At 36.6% G+C, this 21,824-nt stretch overlaps 1 protein-coding gene across 8 annotated transcripts in view; it reads right to left on the bottom strand.

The window, feature by feature from the left end:
* The window catches only part of nfixa (nuclear factor I/Xa), a 189,875-nt gene that overhangs the window by 10,606 nt on the left and 157,445 nt on the right, over positions 1-21,824 (bottom strand). For 5 of the 8 annotated variants that reach the window (XR_007427942.1, XM_049469463.1, XM_049469464.1 and 2 more), the window contains 4 exons: positions 17,402-17,533; positions 11,275-11,444; positions 8,885-9,032; positions 4,934-5,022 (listed from right to left, as the gene is read on the bottom strand). Coding sequence is in view for 7 of the 8 variants with exons in the window: in XM_049469463.1 (XP_049325420.1) it covers positions 4,934-5,022; positions 8,885-9,032; positions 11,275-11,444; positions 17,402-17,533 (539 nt within the window). In the remaining variant the exon portion in view is untranslated. The remainder of the gene's footprint in view (positions 1-4,933; positions 5,023-8,884; positions 9,033-11,274; positions 11,445-17,401; positions 17,534-21,824) is intronic. The other 3 variants (XM_049469469.1, XM_049469470.1, XM_049469468.1) reach the window with 2 other exon arrangements.

Here is a 21,824-nt window from a genome sequence, read left to right as displayed (position 1 = left end):
ATTAGGCTCTTTTACAAAGAATCTGGATTATTTATTTCAATTAAAGGCAAGCAGAAACCTCTATGATCTGCTATGGTTTGGTAACAGTTTAGCATTTCGTCGCTGTCCAATGAAAAACAAGTATCTCCAAAACAGTAACTTTACAGAAGAGAGAAAAAACCTTCTAAACTTTCAAGGAGAGTCAATGTAAAAAATATATATATTTTAGGTAATTTTGGACAATATGTATTTGTCCATTCATCAATTTTTTTTAGACTGTGTAAAGGAGAATCTGTTTGTTCAAATTATGTAGAAAACTAAAAATCGACAAAAATGGAGATACTTGTTTTTCATTGGACAGCAGCGATATTGTGTGGAGTCCCCCAGGGTTCAGTTGTAGGGCCTATAAAGCTATATAGAACTGTTGTTAATGATGAAAATACTGCAGTTATGAGAGTGAAGAACTGAAGTTTAGGCTCATATACAGAGTTTATGGTATTAAAGTTGCTGAACTCTGTAATCTGATTGTTAAACAGATACTTGTAGACATATTTATGCAGATTTTGAGATTGTCATATTTACTGGAGGCTGATTTTAGAGACTTTGGCTGAGTTTTGAGGAAAGCCTGAGACTCTGTGGAGAGCAGGCTGCTTTTTGGTAGATCTATGGTACCCAGATAAACTTTACACTGACTGGTAGTGTCTCTCTCTCTCTCTCTCTCTCTCTCTCTCTCTCTCTCTCTCTCTGTCTCTCTCTCTCTAATCCTTGGCAGTGTCCACTCGTTTTTTTCTTACACTCGCTCCCCACTAAGTTCATGTTCAACTGCCTATGACATCATGTCTGGTTGCTGGGGGCAACCAGACAGTCAGGACGTGACACTCTCTCTCTTTCTCTCTCTCGCTTTCTAGTTTGTCATTCAACAGTTATTTAGCCCCAATTACTTTTCTATTAGGCCTAATCTAATCAGACAATTTAATAACTAGATTTCTTAGCTGCGCTTTTGATCTTAAACTCATACTTAATTAAAAAGTTAAGTTTAATATAGTTAATCTTTTCTAAAAAATCTTAAGATTCATCAAATTCTTTAACTTTTCATCAAATTCATCAAATTTCTTAACTTTTCAGAAGAGGAAAAAAGTTTATAACCTTACAAACAATTCAAAGTTCTATTTATTTTCTTTCTTAACTTTGAATTATACTTTAAAAATGTAAATTGATATTCTATATTTAATATAGTTTTTAGACAAATTATAAGAACAACCTATTTTTTTAATCAATATTCTCCTTGGCTTATGGAAGCTTTAAACTTTAGACTGTTAGTCTAAAACAGTTTCAGGGCCTAATTTATCAAGTTTTAAAGAGTTTTATCAGTAAGTCAGCTCGCCCTGCTGCCAAAAATAATCACAGTATTTAAACTCACGCATAAAAATATCGTCCCTTATCAAATTTCATATTTTTTTTAATAATAGTGCATACGCAAGCGCTGCGTTTCTTCCGTCAGTCTGTCGTCACGTGACCAAAACTCAGCAACACAACGCAATTTTTTTGTGCCTCAATTTTTAGCGTCATCAATTGGCCAATCCAGAGAGAGCAAACTCAAAAATTACTTTTTTTTATTATTATTTTTTTTTAGACAAATTATAAGAACAACCTATTTTTTTTTTTATCAATATTCTCCTTGGCTTATGGTAGCTTTAAACTTCACACTGTTAGTTCAAATAAGTTTCAGGGCCTAATTATCAAGTTTCTAAAGAAATTATCTTTCAACATGATTTAAAGAGAATTTCAATACTTTTTAAAAAAGTTAAGACAAATAGTTATTCTACGATTTTTTTATATTGAACATACAGTTGTCATACAGTTTTTGTCAGCTGTCTGTCTGACATTACACCACTAAACCTGAAACATTTTTATTCATTAAATAAATAAAATAAAACAAAAAAATAAAACATTAAATAAAAAGCTTTTATGTGTGATGAGGAACATTACTGTAAAGCATAATTGTAATTGTTGTAGAAAGTATATAAAAAATATATATTTAAGTAAATCTGCTTATGTCAAAAAGAAAATAATGAATAACACTATAAAGTTTGCTGTTTTCCTAAAGCAGCTCTAGGTAGGATTTTCTTGATTTTTGATCTTTTTAAAGAAGTAAAATTACAGCTTGAAACTCACTACAGCGCTGCATTGAGGTGTAATAGGAGGAATAGCGGTGCTCTCGTGTCTGTGCCGGAGCTCCTCTGAGCTCAAACCAGAATCTGTAAGATTTCCGAGGCGGCCGCGACCAACGCTCACGAGAACTGCGACCTGCTTTCCGACCTTTAGTTCTAATGAAACGTTTATTACACTCTGCAACTGTAGGGGGAGCCCATGAGCACAAAATCTCAATCGTACCTAGTGGAGCTTTAACTTAAAATCAGTATTTTTAAATGCAAATCAAACAGTTCATGATCTCCAAACCTTTGGTTTCATTATGTTTGTGTAGTTTTTATATGTCTATTTTTAAACCTGCAGGATTTGGGTTGATTCCTGTTTCTGATCTGGGTTAGAATTATTAAGTGGAGTAGAGAGAAAACAGGAAGCTTCTCCAAGTGTCCTGTAGGAGATTTCAAAACCCTCAAATTTTCAGAATGTAAATCATTTTTTTTTTACTGCAGAAAAAAGGGTTTTGTATAACCTACACCTGCATTTTAAGGGGTTAATTTATAAGGAAATATAAGAAACGTTTGAATTGTACTGTATAAACTTCTTCGTAAGTATTTTCAAAGGAAAGAAAAAGTCTACTATGCTGTATTTAACCGCTGTATCAGCTCGAATCAGCAGGTCTGTCGTCTAAAGTGAAGTAAAGTGAATTAGTGATGCACTGAATTGCTTTGACTCAAACATGTACATCATTTCCACATGAATAAACTACATTACATCAACACAGTTACTGCCAATATAAATATAAACGCACCGACTGTAACTGTGTTGATGTAATATATTTTATTCATGTGGAAATGATGCACACATTTGAAGTCAATCCAGTGCGCTACTTTTTTCCATGTGCACCAAAACAGACACACACAAACACACACACACACACACACACACACACACACACACACACACACTGCAGAGATTGCCTCCATGTGCTGGGGGTTTGGTGTTTAGTTAACTGGTGGCTCCTGTGGTTTTGACCCTAATGAAAGACGTGCAGCGGGTAGGCCAGCGCTCGGCAGCTGTGGGCCGGGCCACGTCCCAAACTCACAAGGGGAGCGTCCCTAACCAAACACCCTGAGGCCCTGCGCACTACACGCTCACATCTGGCCTATAACACACCACTACACTAACCACATACACTAATCACAAACACACACATACACACAGATACAGATGTCACTGCACTTCCAGTTATAAAGATGCTACGACAAACATCTACTGTATATCTGCTGAATATCTCAATTTAATACTATAGATTAAAACTATAGACCACAACAGATCTTCACTAGTTTAATCAAAAGTATTTTGGACCATTTTGTCAGTGAATTCATCATGAAATACACACACAGTACCAGTCAAAAGTTTGGACAAACCTTTTTTTTGTGTCTTTTTATGATTTTTCTACATTTTTAATTTAATATTGAAGACTGTACAGTCATATTAAAGCTGTACAGGAACACATGCTGAATTATTCTAAAAGTGTTAAAAACATGAATTGAGGACAGATCTGCACACTCTTGGTATTTTAATCGTATTGCATATTTGTTCCTTAATTGATTTCATGTCTTAATAAATAAGAAAGAAATAAATAAAGAAAGAAAGAAAGAAAAACTCTAAATGAAGGTGTCCAAACTTTTGACTGGTACTGTATACTCTCTGTCTCTCTCTCTCTATATATATATATACACACATGTTAAAGCTCTCAGCGCAGGAGTCTCTTAAAGGGACAGTGTACACATTACTAAATACTGGGCATTACATATTTGCCACAGGCCATTTAAATGGTCATCCCCCCTTTGTGAGCATGTTGTAATAACTGATTTAATTGATTTCATGTCTTAATAAATAATAAATAATAAAGAAATAAAGAAATAAAGACACTAAATGAATGTGTCCAAACTTTTTACTGGTACTGTATACTCTCTCTCTCTCTCTCTCTCTCTCTCTCTCTCTATATATATATATATATATATATATATATATATATATATATACACATGTTAAAGCTTTCAGTGTAAGAGTCTCTTAAAGGGACAGTGTACACTTTACTAACTACTGGGCATTACATATTTGCCCCAGGCCGATTTAAATGGTCATCCCTTCCCTTTGATTTCATGTCTTAATAGCTGATTTTATTGATTTCATGCCTTAATAAATAAGAAAGAAAGAAAGAAAGAAAGAAAGAAAGAAAGAAGGAAAAACACTAAATGCATGTGTCCAAACTTTTGACTGGTACTGTATACTCTCTCTCTTTCTCTCTCTCTCTCTCTCTCTCTCTCTCTCTCTCTCTTTCTATATATATATATATATATATGTATATATATACACACACATGTTAAAGCTTTCAGCGCAGGAGTCTCTTAAAGGGACAGTGTACACACTAAATTTTGGGCATTACATATTTGCCCCAGGCCATTTAAATGGTCATCCCCCCCTTTGTGAGCATGTGTGTAATAGCAAACACTTCCTGAATGTTTTTTTTATACTCAGCAAATTAAGTTTTAATTCAGAAATCCTTACAAACAAGCTGAGATATAGCAGATCTAGCAAATATAAGAAAAATTCCACCACTAATATAAATATAAATGCATTTTACATTTCTTACATTCATTCTTTTATTTATATTTTTAAATATCCACTATAAAAACGTGCGTCTTAAGAACAAGTACGATAAATCGCAGTTAATATGTGTTTATATACGTATATATATATATATATATATATATATATGTGTGTGTGTGTGTGTGCCCACCTGTGTCTGCTGTGGGATGTTTAGAAAGTTGTCCCGTGCTCCGATGCCGACAAACCTGTTGGGAGCTGTGGGGCTTGGCGAGGAGTATGCTGCTCACACACACACACACACACACACACACACATACATCATTACTCAGAGCTCTATAACAGAACAATAACTTTCACTAATAGATTATGGTATTTTAACTGTATTTTCAATTTAAATCTCAATACTACATTTTTTTTATATCAATTATATAAAGTGCATTTCCCCTGAATTATTAAATATGTGATATACTGGAGTACATCATTTATAATAGTAGATTATCTGTAATTTAGCTGGGGGGGTTAAAGGGGAGGGGGGGTGAAAGGAAGCTGTGAATTTCGTTTGCACTGAACTGATCAGATTCAGGGCAGCTGCAGACAGTGGACTCCAAATTCAGACTAAACATCAGACACAGAGAGAGAGAGAGAGGTAATGTGGGCGGGATTAAATAGAGCTATGAGATGCAGTGAGAGGAGCAGGAGGAGTGTGTGTGTGTGTGTGTGTGGGTGTGATTCTGAATATGTGTGTATATATTACAATGTGTCTGAAATAAAAGAGGTATAATAAAATATACAGCATAATAAACAGCTGTAATATATGACAGAAGCAGGTTGAACAATGTATGGTATATAGATTAGATATAGATCATTAGCAAATTTAAAGGATAACAGTATCTGTTTTTGCACATATATATGAATCACACAGTTGTTTTTTACATTGTCTCAATGTTTCATGATGAATTGAAGAATGGACCAATAGAAAAGATCCAAAATATCTATGTATATCATAAACAATTAATTATTCAAAGTCTAAAGTTGTTAAAGTTGTCTGATGCTTTAAATTATACATAATTTACGTTATTCTACACATCTGTAGAACTTAAAACTGGTACAATTTCTAAAAAATAGTCTAATTCCAAAAAACATTAAAAAAAATAAAAAACGAAAGATCACACTCAATATGTAATAAAAGACAAGTTATTACATTATTGAGCTTTATCATCTCTAAAACTTAATTTCTTTTTTAAGTATGACATACAGTACCAGTCAAAAGTTTGGACACATTCAGTGTTCAGTGTTGTTTTTTATTATATTATATTAAAATACTCTGTATTGTAGATTAATACTAAAGTTATGCAAACAAAAAATGTTAAACGAGCCAGAATATATTTTATATTTTTATATTATTTACATTCTCCTATTTGAGTAATGTTCTAATCCAAATTATGGCAAGAAATACCCAACTAAGTAAAGAAAAAAAAATGACTTCAAGAAATGAAGGACGGTCAATCTGAAGCATTTCAAGAACTTTGAAAAAGTATCCTCAAGTGCAGTCACTGCAAAAAGACTATCAAAAATGTTATGATGATGAAATTGGCACTCGTCAGGAGCGCCCCAGGAAAGGAAGAACAAGAGTTCCCTTTGTTGTACAGGATAAATTCATCAGAGTTACCAGCCTTTCAGATAAGAGCTCCTAAATGCTTTTTACAGAGTATTTTTTTCGGTTTGTTTAACACTTTTAAGATACTACATGATTCCTTATGTGTTCCTTCATTGTCTGGATCAAAAAGATGTGTCCAAACTTTTGACTGGTACTGTATAAACCACAATCTGTAACGGCACAGAGAATGAACAAAAATGACTAAATCCTGTATTCTGCAGCTCCAGAATAAACCTAATGAAGTACAGCTGCAGTGTTGTGTTATAAAGATGAATACATTAATAATCATCTGATAGAAAGTGGTGAGAATGAGAGACAGTCAGTTTCAGTGCTGGAAAGAAACAGACGACGTGAAGAAGAGAAAAAAAAAGAGGAGAAAAAGAGAGGGATGGTCTTCATCCAGCGCCTTCGGGGAGGATATGCAGCCGTCCGTCCTCCTGCCCGACTCTTTCTCTGGTAACCCCCCGACACACACAGCCCCAGACCTCCAACCCCCGACGCCTCAACACCTCAACGCCTCAACACACACACTTATTAATGCACTTTATTAATAATTTATCATTTATTACACTTATTGTTTGTCTGCTTGCTTGTTTGTTTGTTTGCTTGATTTTATTGTGAGTTTATTATTTGGAGTCCATGCCAACTGCCCTGAATTTGATCTCTCCTGAGAGAGGGGGAGGAAGAGGAGGAGGAAGAGGAGGAGAGAAAGTGATAGCGTTAGAAATATGGAAATAAAAAAGATAAAAGAAAAAGATGAGAGAATCAGACCTCAGATCTTTACGTCTTTTAAAAGCAGCTCCTTATTTATTGTTCTTTAAACTACTGAAATACTTAAAATCCACCGTAATCTAGTTTTTGTGTTTATTCTGAATATAATGAGAGTAAACAGGGAGTATACAGAATAAAGACATCTAGAAAGGCTATGGAGGAAATGAAGATAAAGATGAAGGAGGGGAAAGAAAGGAAGGATCGGGAGAAAATGGGGAGAAAATGGGGAGAAAAGTTTTACAGGTCAAATTGGCTCTACTGGTCAAAATGGTTAAGAAAACATGTTAACTCCTTATAATGTTAATGGTATTATTCTTTATTTTATTTTGTATTTTACTTGATCTGCAATAAGACCCATCTAAAAAAAAGATATTTAGTCATTTATGAGCTTTTCAGGTTTAGTTTAGTTTTATTTAAGGCTTCTTTAATTGTGTCTGACTTGGTGGAAATGGATTAAACCAGGTCTTGGAATCTAAGAGCAAACATATAAGCAAATTACAACAGTTGGGACATCATGGAAAATTCACTGTTTTATGTATTTTCAAGTCAAATATATTTTATTTTTTAATATATATCCATTTTTGCATTTTAGGTCTGCAGCATTTTCTATGTATAATGTGTACAGCATGTGGTCCTGCATTATCTTGATGAAAAAAAAGATAAAAAAAATGCATGGACGTCTCAAAAAAAAAAAAAAGATATGGAACGCTATCTTGCATCCTGTGCAAGGCGCGTCACAATGCTCATTACTATCTTACACCCTGGCAACAGTCTATTTTCACGCCTTCGACCTGCGTCGTTTAAATAGCAACAGTTTGTGCGAAAAACACCCATCTACACTGATGGGTGTGGTGGTCTGGTAATGAGGTGTGTTCAAGTAAATTTCAGGTGTATTGCTATCTATCTTGGCAACAGAAAACAGAGGTGCACCACTGACTGAATATAACCAAGACAGATGTCAACAGTCAGACGTTCATTGCTATCTTGGCAGAGAATTGTCAACACAATTGCATCCCCAATCGCATGTACACCATCGCTTGTTACACACACACATGGACACACAGCAGTGCACAAACCCATAGTGCATGCCTGTTGGCAGCTATGCAACTTTTTACATCAACAATAAAAAGGATGAACGAGTGTGAACGAGTAGAGCAGTTTCCTCTACTGAGAAGCATTGGACACGTCCAGGTGGCTGCGCTGTTAAAATAGCAATCTGCCAATCAAGTCAGAGCGCACCTGGCTCTTAAAGGGAATGTCAAGTGACACTCTGATTGGTTTATTGCATGTAACGTTGGTGCACATAAGTAGCTTTTTGTGTACTTCGAGCCGCCCAAGGTTTACTTTTCCTGTCGTTACGATAGCAAAGACACAATGACGCCCTAAATCAAGCTGCACGGAGCACGTTTAATGGCTCGTCTATAGATCAGTAAATCATTATAATTTTTTTAACTCCTTACTAGCCGTAAAGTTGTTCTGTTGCAACTATTTTTGGAATATTTTGCAGGCCTGAAATGCAGGAATGGATGTATAATAATAAATAAATGGAATTAAAAAATTGACTGTCTCAATTTTTTTTTCTCCTGACTTGGATTTAAATCCTATTTATCCTGTTATTAAACCTGACCACTGACTCCTGAACTCCTGAATGGGGCTGTGCTGGTGTGTTTGGGGGTTGTGGAGGGGCCCGGGGGGTCCTGGGGGGAGACTTACGGGGTGATGTGGGTGAGCCGAGTCCCCCGTCGGGGTGTGTGTGGCTGGGTTTGGGGTCGGGCATGGGGAGGGGCACCGGCCGCGCCACCGGAGGAGGTGGAGGCAGCAGGAAAGAGCCGGACATTTTACTCTGACCGCTCCCGTTAGGCTGCAGACACACACACACACTGAGTGAAGGGGGACAGCATAACACACACACACACACACACACACACACACGCATTAACAGTAGGGATGCCCCAGTCTGATTATATTATAATAATACCTGAATAGTAAAAAAAAAATCTGTTCTGTCATCATTATCATTATCATAGTCCCTACAACTGAACCCTGTGGTACTCCACACCACTGTTCTGTATTAAATATATAACATTCATGGTAAACATGGTGGTGGTAGTTAGTGTTGTAGTCAATAATGCTACAGCCAAGTCTGAGTCAAGACCAAGACTTTTAGTAGTGAAGTTTGAGTCACAAAAGTATGGAAAACATGTAACTAGCTACCATTACTTATACATATATATTATTACCTCATACACTCATTGAAGGCAGGGGTGTCCAAACTTTTTTGTTGGGGGCCAGAAGGAGAAATATATTTGAAGTCATGGGCCACACTTTAAATAATACATTTTGCTGATTATTTCATTTACACACCATTTTACTTGACTAACTATCTTTATCTTTGACAGTGTTGTGTAAACTAAGATTTTTCAAATTGATGTTTAATTTCATGATGTCTCTTAATATTAAACTCCTTAATTACGGCAACTTTTAGACTGTTTGGTCCGTTTTTCTGTGCTAGAAATGCACACTTTCTCCGCTTTTATACTCTTTGGCCCGTTTTTCTGCGCTAGAAATGCGCACCCTCTCCGCTTTTAGACTCTTTGGCCCGTTTTTCTGCGCTAGAAATGCGCAGTCTCTCCGCTTTTAGACTCTTTGGCCCGTTTTTCTGCGCTAGAAATGCGCAGTCTCTCCGCTTTTAGACTCTTTGGCCCGTTTTTCTGCGCTAGAAATGCGCAGTCTCTCCGCTTTTAGACTCTTTGGCCCGTTTTTCTGCACTAGAAATGTGCACCCTCTCCGCTTTTAGACTCTTTGCCCCGTTTTTCTGCGCTAGAAATGCGCACCCTCTCCGCTTTTAGACTCTTTGGCCCGTTTTTCTGCGCTAGAAATGCGCAGTCTCTCCGCTTTTAGACTCTTTGGCCCGTTTTTCTGCGCTAGAAATGCGCACCCTCTCCGCTTTTAGACTCTTTGGCCCGTTTTTCTGCGCTAGAAATGCGCACCCTCTCCGCTTTTAGACTCTTTGGCTTGTTTCTGACACCTAGCGTTCAAACTTTGAATCTCACATTCTTAACAGCGGGCCAACTTTCATTCTAGTTCTAAAATACCTTGCGGGCCGCTCCAAAAAAGGAAACGGGACGCAAATGGCCCGCGGGCCACAGTTTGGACACTCCTGGTTTAAGGGACTCAGTACTTACTACTGTTGCATAATGCACCTCATATTCCAGTTTGCCTTATGTATGAAAATAGACGTTTTTTTTATATATATATTGTGCCTTATAATCTGGTGTGCCCTATAGTGCAAAAAATATTTGTTTCTATTTTAGATTAGTTAAATTGACTCACAAGATGAGTGCAGGACCTAGCAAGAAATATAAAATTTACCACTTTCAGGTGGAGTGGAAGCATCTGCTTAATTTGCCAAGTAGCCATCACACTTCCTAAAAAGGGTAACGTCGAGAGGCATTTTCCAACAGTGCACACAATGAATTTCCACCCAAACGAAAGCTCAGGAGGAGAAAAGTGGAAGAACTGAAATCGCAGCTAAGCGCTCAGCAGGTAAATCACCAGAATAAGGTTAGTGTGATTTCTTTGAGTGAATTGCCCTGTATTGCTGATAATATTAACATAAAGTCAGTTTTTTTTTCACTAAAGCTATAAAAAATGAGGCTTGGTAGATGGCCTGTCCACTGGAAAAGTAGATCATAGGCCAGAAAAGTGCCATACTGAACCTGTGCACCTCCATAAACCAACCTGAAGTAGACTTACTGTATATATGACTGAAAAATAAAGCTTTTATATACTGAAGAATACTGATATCCTGAATCAGAATGGGCCATCCATACACACACACACACACACACACACATACAATACCAGCTGAGAAGATGAGTATGGAACAATAGGCAATGGATGACAGGAAATTTTAAAGTAAAAAGAGGCAGATGAAGAAAAAAGAGAAAGAGAGAGTCTGATAAACCCTTTTACTGTAAAGATCAGTGATTGTTAGATACAGAAAGATAGAGATAGAGTGATAGAGGGTCAGTACAGTAGAGCTTGTGAGGTGTGTGTGTGTGTGTTTGGTAAAGGTGGGCTCGAGGGGGGGGGGGCGTTACCTGAGCGCCGGGCTGGGTGGAGCCGTCGGCGCAGACGAACTGGACGAACTCCTTGAGGGGGTCCTGGTGGTGGTGGTAGCGGATGGTGGGGTGGGTGAAGTACGGGCTGGACTGCTGAATGATGGAGGGAGAGGGGAAGTGGAGGGCAGAGGCCGAGGCACGGGGACTTCCTGTGAACGAGAGAGAGAGAGTGATAGAGAGAAAGAGAGAGAGAGAGAGAGAGAGGGGGGTGACTGAGAGTGGGCGATATAATTTAAGGGTGAAAAATATGATTAAGAATATTTACACATCAGTTCTGAGTCACCTCTGATAAGTGTGTGTTTATCAATCTAAATATGAATCATAAATGTCTATTTTAAATAAATATATGAGTGTGTACGCGTACCTCTCTCTCTCTCTCTCTCTCTCTCTCTCTCTCTCTCTGTGTCGCTAATGTCTCTCGCCCTTCCCTCCAACAAAGTATATACAGTCATGCTATATACACTGATCACGCATAAAATTATAACCATTCCCATGCTCTGTTTCTACACCCATTACCCATCTTATCAGCTTCACTGTATTTCTATGATTACAGAGTATATACTACGTATCTATATTTAAAGTATATAGTAAAAGTATATTGTAAAAAAACTGAAAAAGAAAAATTTGATATTTTTAGCAAACAATTATTTGGATCACAGCTAAGGCTGGGTCACTTATTTACTCAAACATTTACTCACACACTCACTCTTTAACTCACTCGTTCATTAACTCGTTTACCCACTTGCTCACCCACTTGTACATCCACATGTTCACTCGTATACGCACACTTAATCTTTTATTCACTCAATCATTCGCTCACTCACTCATTCACTAACTTACTCTTTCATTCACTTACTTGTTTATTAACTCGTTCACTTACACATATACTCACTCTATCATTTACTCGATCATTCACTCACTCGTTCACTCGCTCATATACTCACTCACTTAATCATTCACTCACTCAATGGTTCACTTACTCACTCACTCATTCACCCACTTGTTCATTCACTTGTTCACTCACTCACTCACTCAATTATTCACTCATTCACTCACTCATTCACTTACTTGTTAACTCACTCGCTCAATTATTCACTTACTTGCTCACTCACTCGTTCGCTCATTCGTTCACTCACTCTATGGTTCACTTACTCGCTCACTCATTCACCCACTTGTACACTCACTTGTTCACTCACTCTTTAACTCGTTCACTCGCTCAATGGTTCACTTACTTGCTCCATCACTCGTTCCCTCACTCATTCACTCGCTCAATGGTTTACTTACTTGCTCACTCACTCGTTCACTCACTCGTTCACTCGCTCAATGGTTTACTTACTTGCTCACTCACTCGTTCACTCACTCGTTCACTCGCTCAATGGTTCACTTACTTGCTCACTCACTCGTTCACTCACTCGTTCACTCGCTCAATGGTTCACTTACTTGTTCACTCACTCATTCACTCGCTCAATGGTTCACTTACTTGCTCACTCACTCGTTCACTCGCTCAATGGTTCACTTACTTGTTCACTCACTCTCTCATTCACTCACTCACGCTCTCACTCACTCACTCTCTCATTCACTCACTCACTCTCTCATTCACTCACTCACTCTCTCATTCACTCACTCACTCTCTCATTCACTCACTCGTTCACTTAGTCACTCACTCACTCACTCACTCACTCTCTCATTCACTCACTCACTCTCTCATTCACTCACTCACTCTCTCATTCACTCACTCGTTCACTTATTCACTCAATGGTTTACTTACTCGCTCACTCAGTTGTTCACTCACTCACACACTCAATTGCTCACTCAACCATTCACATTTTCATTCCCTTTCACTCAATTATTCAATCAATCGTTCAATCAATCATTCACTCACTCGTTCACTTACTCAATCCTTCACGCAATCACTAACTCAATCATTTAGTCAATCATTTACTCACTTGTTCGCTCACTCATTCATTCATTCACTCACTCACTCTCTCTCTCTCTTACTGACAGTTTAACAGAAGGCCGGTCGTCTGCGTGAAACAAACTTTTATAATCACATCCAGATTTATAATCCCCTTAAACACGAACTGCTCCGAATCCTCGTGACCTTTTCTTAATTGCTTCTCTCCGGCCGAACCGACTGAGGCCGCGTGTATTTTTGCCTCGGGCCGCCGGTTGGGATTAAGCGTCTGGGAGCGAGCTGGAACGCTGGGAATACGGAGGAGGAAAATTCGGAACGTTTCCCTGCTGGGTCGGAACGGGAGCACTCCCCCTCCTCCTCTTCCTCCCCCCCGGAGACTCGGGCCTCGGTTCTGGTGCGACTCGTCACTTTATTAACGTGATTATCACGCCGTTTCAACGGCTCTGCGTTCGGCAGCCCAGGAGGAGAAGATAAGAGCAGCTACATGTTCTCCTCCTCCTCCTCCACTCGCCTGACACTCGGTTTTGTTTGAGTTTTTTTTTCCTCTCTGTCCTGTGCCAGTTTGTATGACAGCATATCCACGGCTTATGAGCGGCAGCGGCGGCGGCGTCGAGCTCAGCGGCTAATTATAAAAACCCAGAGACCAAAACATTCAGTATTAGACTTCCAGAAGAGGTCGCGCATCAATTACACATTTGGACACGATACAAATGTTCCTGCCATTCTCTCTCTCTCTCTCTCTCTCTCTCTCTCTCTCTCTCTGTCTCTGACTGTCTCTGTCTTAAACCACAAATAATCTCAGAGATGACTCACATCTGTCTAACAAACCCACTTCTTTACACAACCAGAATAAGAGCTTCTTTTACCGTATAACTTAAAAAGTGTTGTAGCATCAAGTAAAGGTTTTTAATGAAACCAAAGTAGCTATTCTACACTGTAAACACACAATTATTTCAAACTCAAATAAATGAAGTCTATTTTATGTAAAATTAAATCAGAAATCTTTTAGTTCAATCAACTTCTTTTCTATTGGTCTTTGGCACAATCTATTTGCATATTGCATCTCACAAACGTTTAGATCAACGTTTATACAAAAGCATCTCAAAAAATTTGAATATTATTGAAAAGTTGCTTCATTTCAGTAATTCAGTTCCATATGAGAAACTCAAGTGCCAAGTCCTGCTGGAAAATGAAATCTGCATCTCCATAAAAGTTGTCAGTAGCAGAGGGAAGCAGGAAGTGCTGTAAGATTTTCCAGGAAAACAAAACTGCTCTGACTTTAGACTTGATAATAAAACACAGTGGATCAACACCAGCAGATGACATGTCTCTCCAAACCATCACTGATTGGTGGAAACTTCACACTAGACCTCGAGCAGTTTGGACTGTGTGTCTCTCCACTCTTCCTCCAGACTCTGATCCCTTCATTTACTTTAAATGAAATGTAAAATTTACTGCTGATCAGTGATGGTTTGGAGAGACATGTCATCTGCTGGTGTTGATCCACTGTGTTTTATTATCAAGTCTAAAGTCAGTGCAGTTTTGTTTTCCCACAAAATCTTACAGCACTTCATGTTTTTTTCTGCTGAAAACAACTTTTATGGAGATGCGGATTTCCTTTTCCAGCAGGACTTAGCAAACTGCTCACACTGATACCAAAATTGACCTTTTATAATATTTACATTTTCTGTGACAATGATTTTTGTGTTTTTATTGGCTGTAACCCATAATCATCAACAATAAAATAAATAAACGCTTAAAATACATAAAGTAATTGAAGGGAATTACTGAAATAAAGTAACTTTTCAATGATAGTCTAAATTTTGAGATTGACTTGTATTATGAATAACTTATAGCGTGGCGTCTATGTTTCAGGCTGTAAGAGCAAGCACCATTTTTAAAAGCTGTTAATTGTGTGCTTAATTGTTCACTCTATAGCATTTTATACATGTAATTACTGTAGAATAGTCAATGTGCAAATCAGTTGATATTACACAAAAAAGAATGTATTTTTTTATTTATTTATTTAAATTACTTAAAAATTTGAGGCCACAACTTACCTAAAACTATTGAACTAAATTCAACTTATCCATGCTTACAGTGTTTTTTCCTCTATCGCCCTTTTTTCTCTTGTGTGCTCTCTCTCTCTCTCTCTCTCTCTTTCTTTCTCTCCATTACACATTAACAATGCGTTGACAATGAAATGTTTTATAGTCGATGTTGTCGATTATGCCAGCTTATCGTTACAGCCCTAGTACAAGTATGATTTCTAATGGAACCAACCAATAATATTTGTCATTGCTCAACAAACTATTTGTTGCATTAAGTGATAAATAATCCTAATAAATAATAATATATATTATAATAATAGAAATAATGATTTTTGATGAATTCACGCTCTTTTTGCATCTTTAACCCTTGTGTGGTGTTCATATTTTTGTTACTCGTTTACTTTGTTACTTGTATTTAATTGAGCAAAATTAAGCAATTCTACATTAAAATGCTTTACACATGCTTGCTTCACCTAAATTGCAAGCAATATAAACAGCTTACATGGTTAATATTTGCCCTTTACCTTTCTTATGTTACATTTCTTTCAAAAAGTGCTACTCTTTTTTTTATTAGTTTTTTAATAAAATGTAAAAGAAAATGAATTAAACTCAAGATATGAGTAGAAAATTTGTTTAGTTTCAAATTTACAAATGAAGCAATGTTTATTAGCCCTTGGCCAAACATACTGTATGTAATATAAATGTGTGGGGGGGGGGGGGGGGTGTACAGTGTGTGATTATCGAAAATGTGTTTTGATATATGTTTTTCACAAAAAATGAGCCAATGCCAATGAGTTTGACTTAGAAACAATATTTTTTTTTAGTATCATTTGATGAAAAATGAAAACGGGTCCCACAGACCCGAACACCACACAAGGGTTAAACATCTTAATAAAACAACACGCTGCTGCAGTAAGTGCTTAGCGAGTAGCTTAGATAGCGTCCTGAGAACGTTTGGACTGAGTAAGCTCTCTCTGAGATGTGTTCTTCTCTGCTGAATATGAAACAGATGCTACAGCTTAGGGTTTGATGTGCCTGAAAACAAAGAACAGACGCATTAAGACTTTACGCCATGACTCAAACACTCGCAAACACTCAGCGCTAAGCTTGTGGTAAGAGAATCAATCTGCACTCGCAACAGCAGAGCCACAGACGGGGAGGAGAGTGGTAGAAGAATGGTAGATGGATGTAGGGATGGATGGATAGATGTAGAGATATAGGGATTCTTCCAGTTCATGGCTTAACCAATGGGATGGATACCTACTGTAGATTGGCTTCTACTGTTTAAACCAGAGACTGTAAAAAAGATGGACGCCGTGTCGCAGTTCCCATTCATACAATGATAAAAATGAAACCAAAATCTTCCGCCATGTTGGCGATCCTGAAACCCGAGTCTGTGTAGTAGAGACCAGAGGAGGGAGAAAGACTGTGGAGAGACAGCCTACTCATTTAAATAACCCCGCCCCTGAGGGCTGCCTCCACAGAGCTCTACACAGTCTATGGTCCCGCCCATACAGTCATTGGTCCCACCCCGGCTAGGTGTAACCCAGCCCTTTTACACACCATTATCCACACCTTTTTAAATATAGAGCTGAATAACGTTTTAAAAACGAATTCTGTGGGGATATAAAACATAAAAAATTAACAATATAAGCAGAGGTTACACTAGCTGCTGCATTTAAATAATGGAGGTAGAATTACAGTATATTGGGAAAAAAAAAAACGTGATTGAAAGTTGTCTGTTTTCCCATTGAAACCTATGGGGATGGGTGGGGTTACACAGCTTTCTGCAACCGAACAGCAGGGGGCGCCCGACCTGTGGTGGCTTCACTTTTGAGAGACTCTTGATGCTCTGTCCAGCTATATACAGTCTATGGTTTAAACAATACTTAAACTCAATGGCTCGGCATGCAGATACAGTGTTGTCTCGCATGGCAGGGCTTCCAACTGTTTTTGTTTTTTTTCAGCAGGACAATGTTCACCCACACACTGCAAGGCTGCTGGGTTTCCAGATTGGTCACTTCTCACTATAAATCTTCAGCCCTTACAGAAACGTTTCAGTCATTTATCGCTGTGCTTCTGGGATTTTACAGCGTTTAAATTTGGGGGAGTTATTGCGAGTTATTTTGATGGTTCTCACCTGGTCTCACTCCCGCCAGCATGGGCAGTGGGTGGTGTGTGAAGGCCATGCGGGGGGACCTCGTCTGAGCCGACAGAGCGCCGAAATCGAATTTCCCCGACGGCTTCTTTAGAGACCCGGGAGAGGACAGCCCTGCCAGAGACCACACACGTCAACAACAGCGAAAAACACACAGCAAAAACAACAAACTACAGCAAACTGCAACCACTGCATCTTCACTATTCATATTAAAACCTCCACCTGCAGGTCCTTAAAGTCCCCGTCAGGAACCAACACAGCCAGCAAACAGCATGAACAGCTGCTGAGCTGAACTAATCCAGTATTATTCCACTATGGTGCTTTAAAACTCCACGTCTGCTTTTAAAGGCTTTTAGTACATAGACAATTAATAGGGGGCTTTATTGTTGATTTTATTTTAAGGTTAAATAATCTATCTATCTATCTATCTATCTATCTATCTATCTATCTATCTATCTATCTATCTATCTATCTATCTATCTATCTATCTATCTATCTATCTATCTATCTATCTATCTATCTATCTATCTATCTATCTATCTATCTATCTTGAGAATTCAGATATTTTGGTCTCAATTTCTTAGAGTATAAAATATTTATATAGCCACAGCAAGACAGCAATACACTTTTTGTCTTAGATCAGTTTCTTAGAATGTATATAGACAAATATATATTAGTTGTTAAAAGTTTAAAATGTAGTTAAAAATAATGTGTGAATAAATCACAATACATAACTTCGGGGGCTGGTTTGGCAACTCAGTAATGATGAAATCCTGGGTTTAGTTTTTATAAAGTGAGGTCAGTTTATGAGTGTGTACGTATATATATATATATATATATATATATTTATATACATATATAACATGTAATCCGATCCACCAGGCGACAAATCCGACTATTCCTGGGCTGCATAACCCAACATACGACATCGCATTCAACAGCTGCTCCTACGCATCACCCAGCACAGAATGATGGACAGAGGGGAAAATGATAAAGAAAGAAGACTGGTGTATATAATGTGAGTGTGTGTGTGTGTGTGTGTGTGTGTGTGTGTGTGTAAGAGTGTGTGTGGAGGGGGTGGGGGGTGTAGATAACATGGTGAGGTGAGAAAATGTGGGGGAAAGTGACAGGAGGACAGAGTTTCAGTGGCAGATTATCAAAATTATAACACACACACATACACACACACACACACACACGCACACACAGGAACGGCTGAGCGGATGCTGGCAGGGAGCATGGTTGTTCTCTTTTAAAGTTAGTTTCAGTTTGAGCGTTATTTTCTCCTCTCTATATTAAAGCATTAAATCCCATTTATGCTCAAATCCCTCGGTTTCTCTTCGTCAGTGTGTGAGTGTGTGTGTATGAGTGTGTGTGTGTTTTTTTCAGACATGTGTGCGTGGGTGTGTGTAAATGTGTGTTAAGTCTGGAGCAGGTGGGAGTGTGTAAAGGGAGAATATGGGAGCGTTTCTTTCTTCTTTCGTTCCGTTTCTTTATTTTTTGAAGGGTAAATATTGCGCAGAGGCCCGGAGGCTGTGCACTATTAGACGTGACACCGCCAGGCTAATCTCACCACGACCAGCAGTGATTACACAGAGTTTAACACACTCACACACTCACACACACACACACACAATATACACTAATAAAAATATTGCTTTGAATTTACTTTGTTTAAACGATTCCACATAAATTTAAAAAATATATAGCACATAAACACAATTACTTACATTTAATAAAAGCTGCTATGATATTTTTCGTAACGTTGATGATTTACATATTCAAATCAAGCTAATTTATACACCTGTATAAAACCAGTATGAGACATCCTGTCATGCTGTTTGTTAAAGCATGCCCTAACATTTTAATTTTTATTAAAAGACTAAAAATTAACTACTAATTAACTGATATAACTAATCCGTATTTAATCAATACTCCTTATTATTCAGTAATCCCTACTGAACATTCAGTAACTGCTTCCAAATACTCAGTATCTATTAATTAATAGATACTGAGTATACTACCAGTAGTTAATGGTACTAAGTATGCATATCATCTTAATCAGTATCTTAATCAGTACTGAATATTTATTTAGCAACTACTAATCATTCATCATCTACAAATTATTCAGTGACTAATTACACAGTATTTATTTAGAAACTGCTGCTAAATCTTCAGTAGATATTTATTATTCAACAACTACTAATCATTCACTATCTACTAATTATTAGGTACATGCTTATTATTCAGAAAATAAACTTTAACTTAATCAGTAACTGCTACTAATCATTCTCCAACAAATAAAATATAAAGTAAATATTAATGATTCAATTAGTACCAAAAATTCAATAATTAGTACTCATTCGCTGCTACAAATTACTCTGTAAGTACTACTAATTATTCAGTATTTAAAACTAAGTATGCATTAAAAACTAATGATTCAACTACTTATTCACTGCTACAAATTACTCTGTAATACTGCTAATTATTCAGTATTTGATTCTAAGTATCCATTAACTACTAATGATTCAACTACTTATTCACTGCTACAGATTACTCTGTAAGTACTACTAATTACTCAGTAATTCATACTAAGTATGCATTAAATAATAAGGATTCTATTAGCACTTTTAATTTAATAACTACTACTTATTCACTGCTACAAATTACTCTGTAAGTACTACTAATTATTCAGTATTTAAAACTAAGTATGCATTAAAAACTAATGATTCAACTACTTATTCACTGCTACAAATTACTCTGTAATACTGCTAATTATTCAGTATTTGATTCTAAGTATCCATTAACTACTAATGATTCAACTACTTATTCACTGCTACAGATTACTCTGTAAGTACTACTAATTACTCAGTAATTCATACTAAGTATGCATTAAATAATAAGGATTCTATTAGCACTTTTAATTTAATAACTACTACTTATTCACTGCTACAAATTACTCTGTAAGTACTACTAATTATTCAGTAATTGCCATTAAATATGCATTAACTACTAAGTATTCAATTAGTACTTTTAATTCAATAACAACTACTTATTCACTGCTACAAATTACTCAGTAACTGCTACTAAGTATGCATTTACTACTAGGGATTCAATTAGTTCTAATAATTCAATAACTACTACTTATTCACTGCCACACATTACTCTATACTGACTGCTACTAAGTATTCAATAATTGATACTAAGTATTCAATAACTACTTATAATTCTATTAGTACTAATAATTCAATAACAACTACTTATTCACTGCTACAAATTACTCTGTAAGTATTACTGTTTATTCAGTAATTAATACTAAGTATGCAGTAACTACTAATGATTCAATAGTACAAATAATTCAATAACTACTACTTATTCACTGCTACAAATGACTCTAAGTATTTGATACTAAGTATTCAATAACTACTTAGAATTCTATTAGTACTAATATTTCAATAAAAACTACTTATTCACTGCTACAAATTATTCTGTAAGTCCTACTAATTATTCAGTAATTGATACTAAGTATGCATTAACTACTAAGGATTCAATTAGTACAATTATTTTAAAACTACTACTTCTTAACTGCTACAAATTACTCTGTGACCGCTACTAAGTATTTAGTACTTGATACTAAGTATGCAGTAACTACTAAGGGTTCAATTAGTACTAATAATTCAATAACTACTATATATTCACTGCTACAAATTATTCTGTAACTGATATTAATTACTCAGTATTTGATACTAAGTATGCATTAGCTACTAATGATTCAATGAGTACAAATAATTCAATTACTACAACTTATTCACTTATTCATTAAGTATTCAGTAATTGATATCAAATATGCAATAACTACTAAGGATTCAATTAGTACTAATAATTCAATAACTACTACTTATTCACTGCCACAAAGTACTATATACTGACTGCTACTAAGTATTCAGTAATTGATACTAAGTATGTAGTAACTACTAAGGAATCAAGTAGTACCAAAAATTCAATAGGTCCTACCTATTCACTGCTACAAATTACTTAATAACTGCTACTAAGTATTCCGCATTTGATACTGAGTATCATTAACTACTAAGGATTCCACAGCACTACATATTCACTGCTACTAATTACTCAGTAATTGCTACTAGGTTTACATTAACCTACTACATAATTACACTACATTTACTTATTCAGTGATTATGACTACTAATGCTTTAGTGACAATAAATAATACAGTAATTGCTACTAATCATTTTGTAATGGCTAGAAATTACACAGTAACTAGTAATGTACATAATTGGTCTGTAACTACTACTAATTACAGTTGCCCTAATTACTGCCACTGCTTCTTATCAGTAACTGCTAATACTTATTAATTATGATTACTGCTCATTTACTACCAGCTCTG

Source organism: Astyanax mexicanus, chromosome 21, assembly GCF_023375975.1.
Source record: "Astyanax mexicanus isolate ESR-SI-001 chromosome 21, AstMex3_surface, whole genome shotgun sequence".
Lineage (NCBI taxonomy): Eukaryota > Metazoa > Chordata > Actinopteri > Characiformes > Acestrorhamphidae > Astyanax > Astyanax mexicanus.
This window is presented reverse-complemented; position numbering and strand designations above follow the sequence as displayed.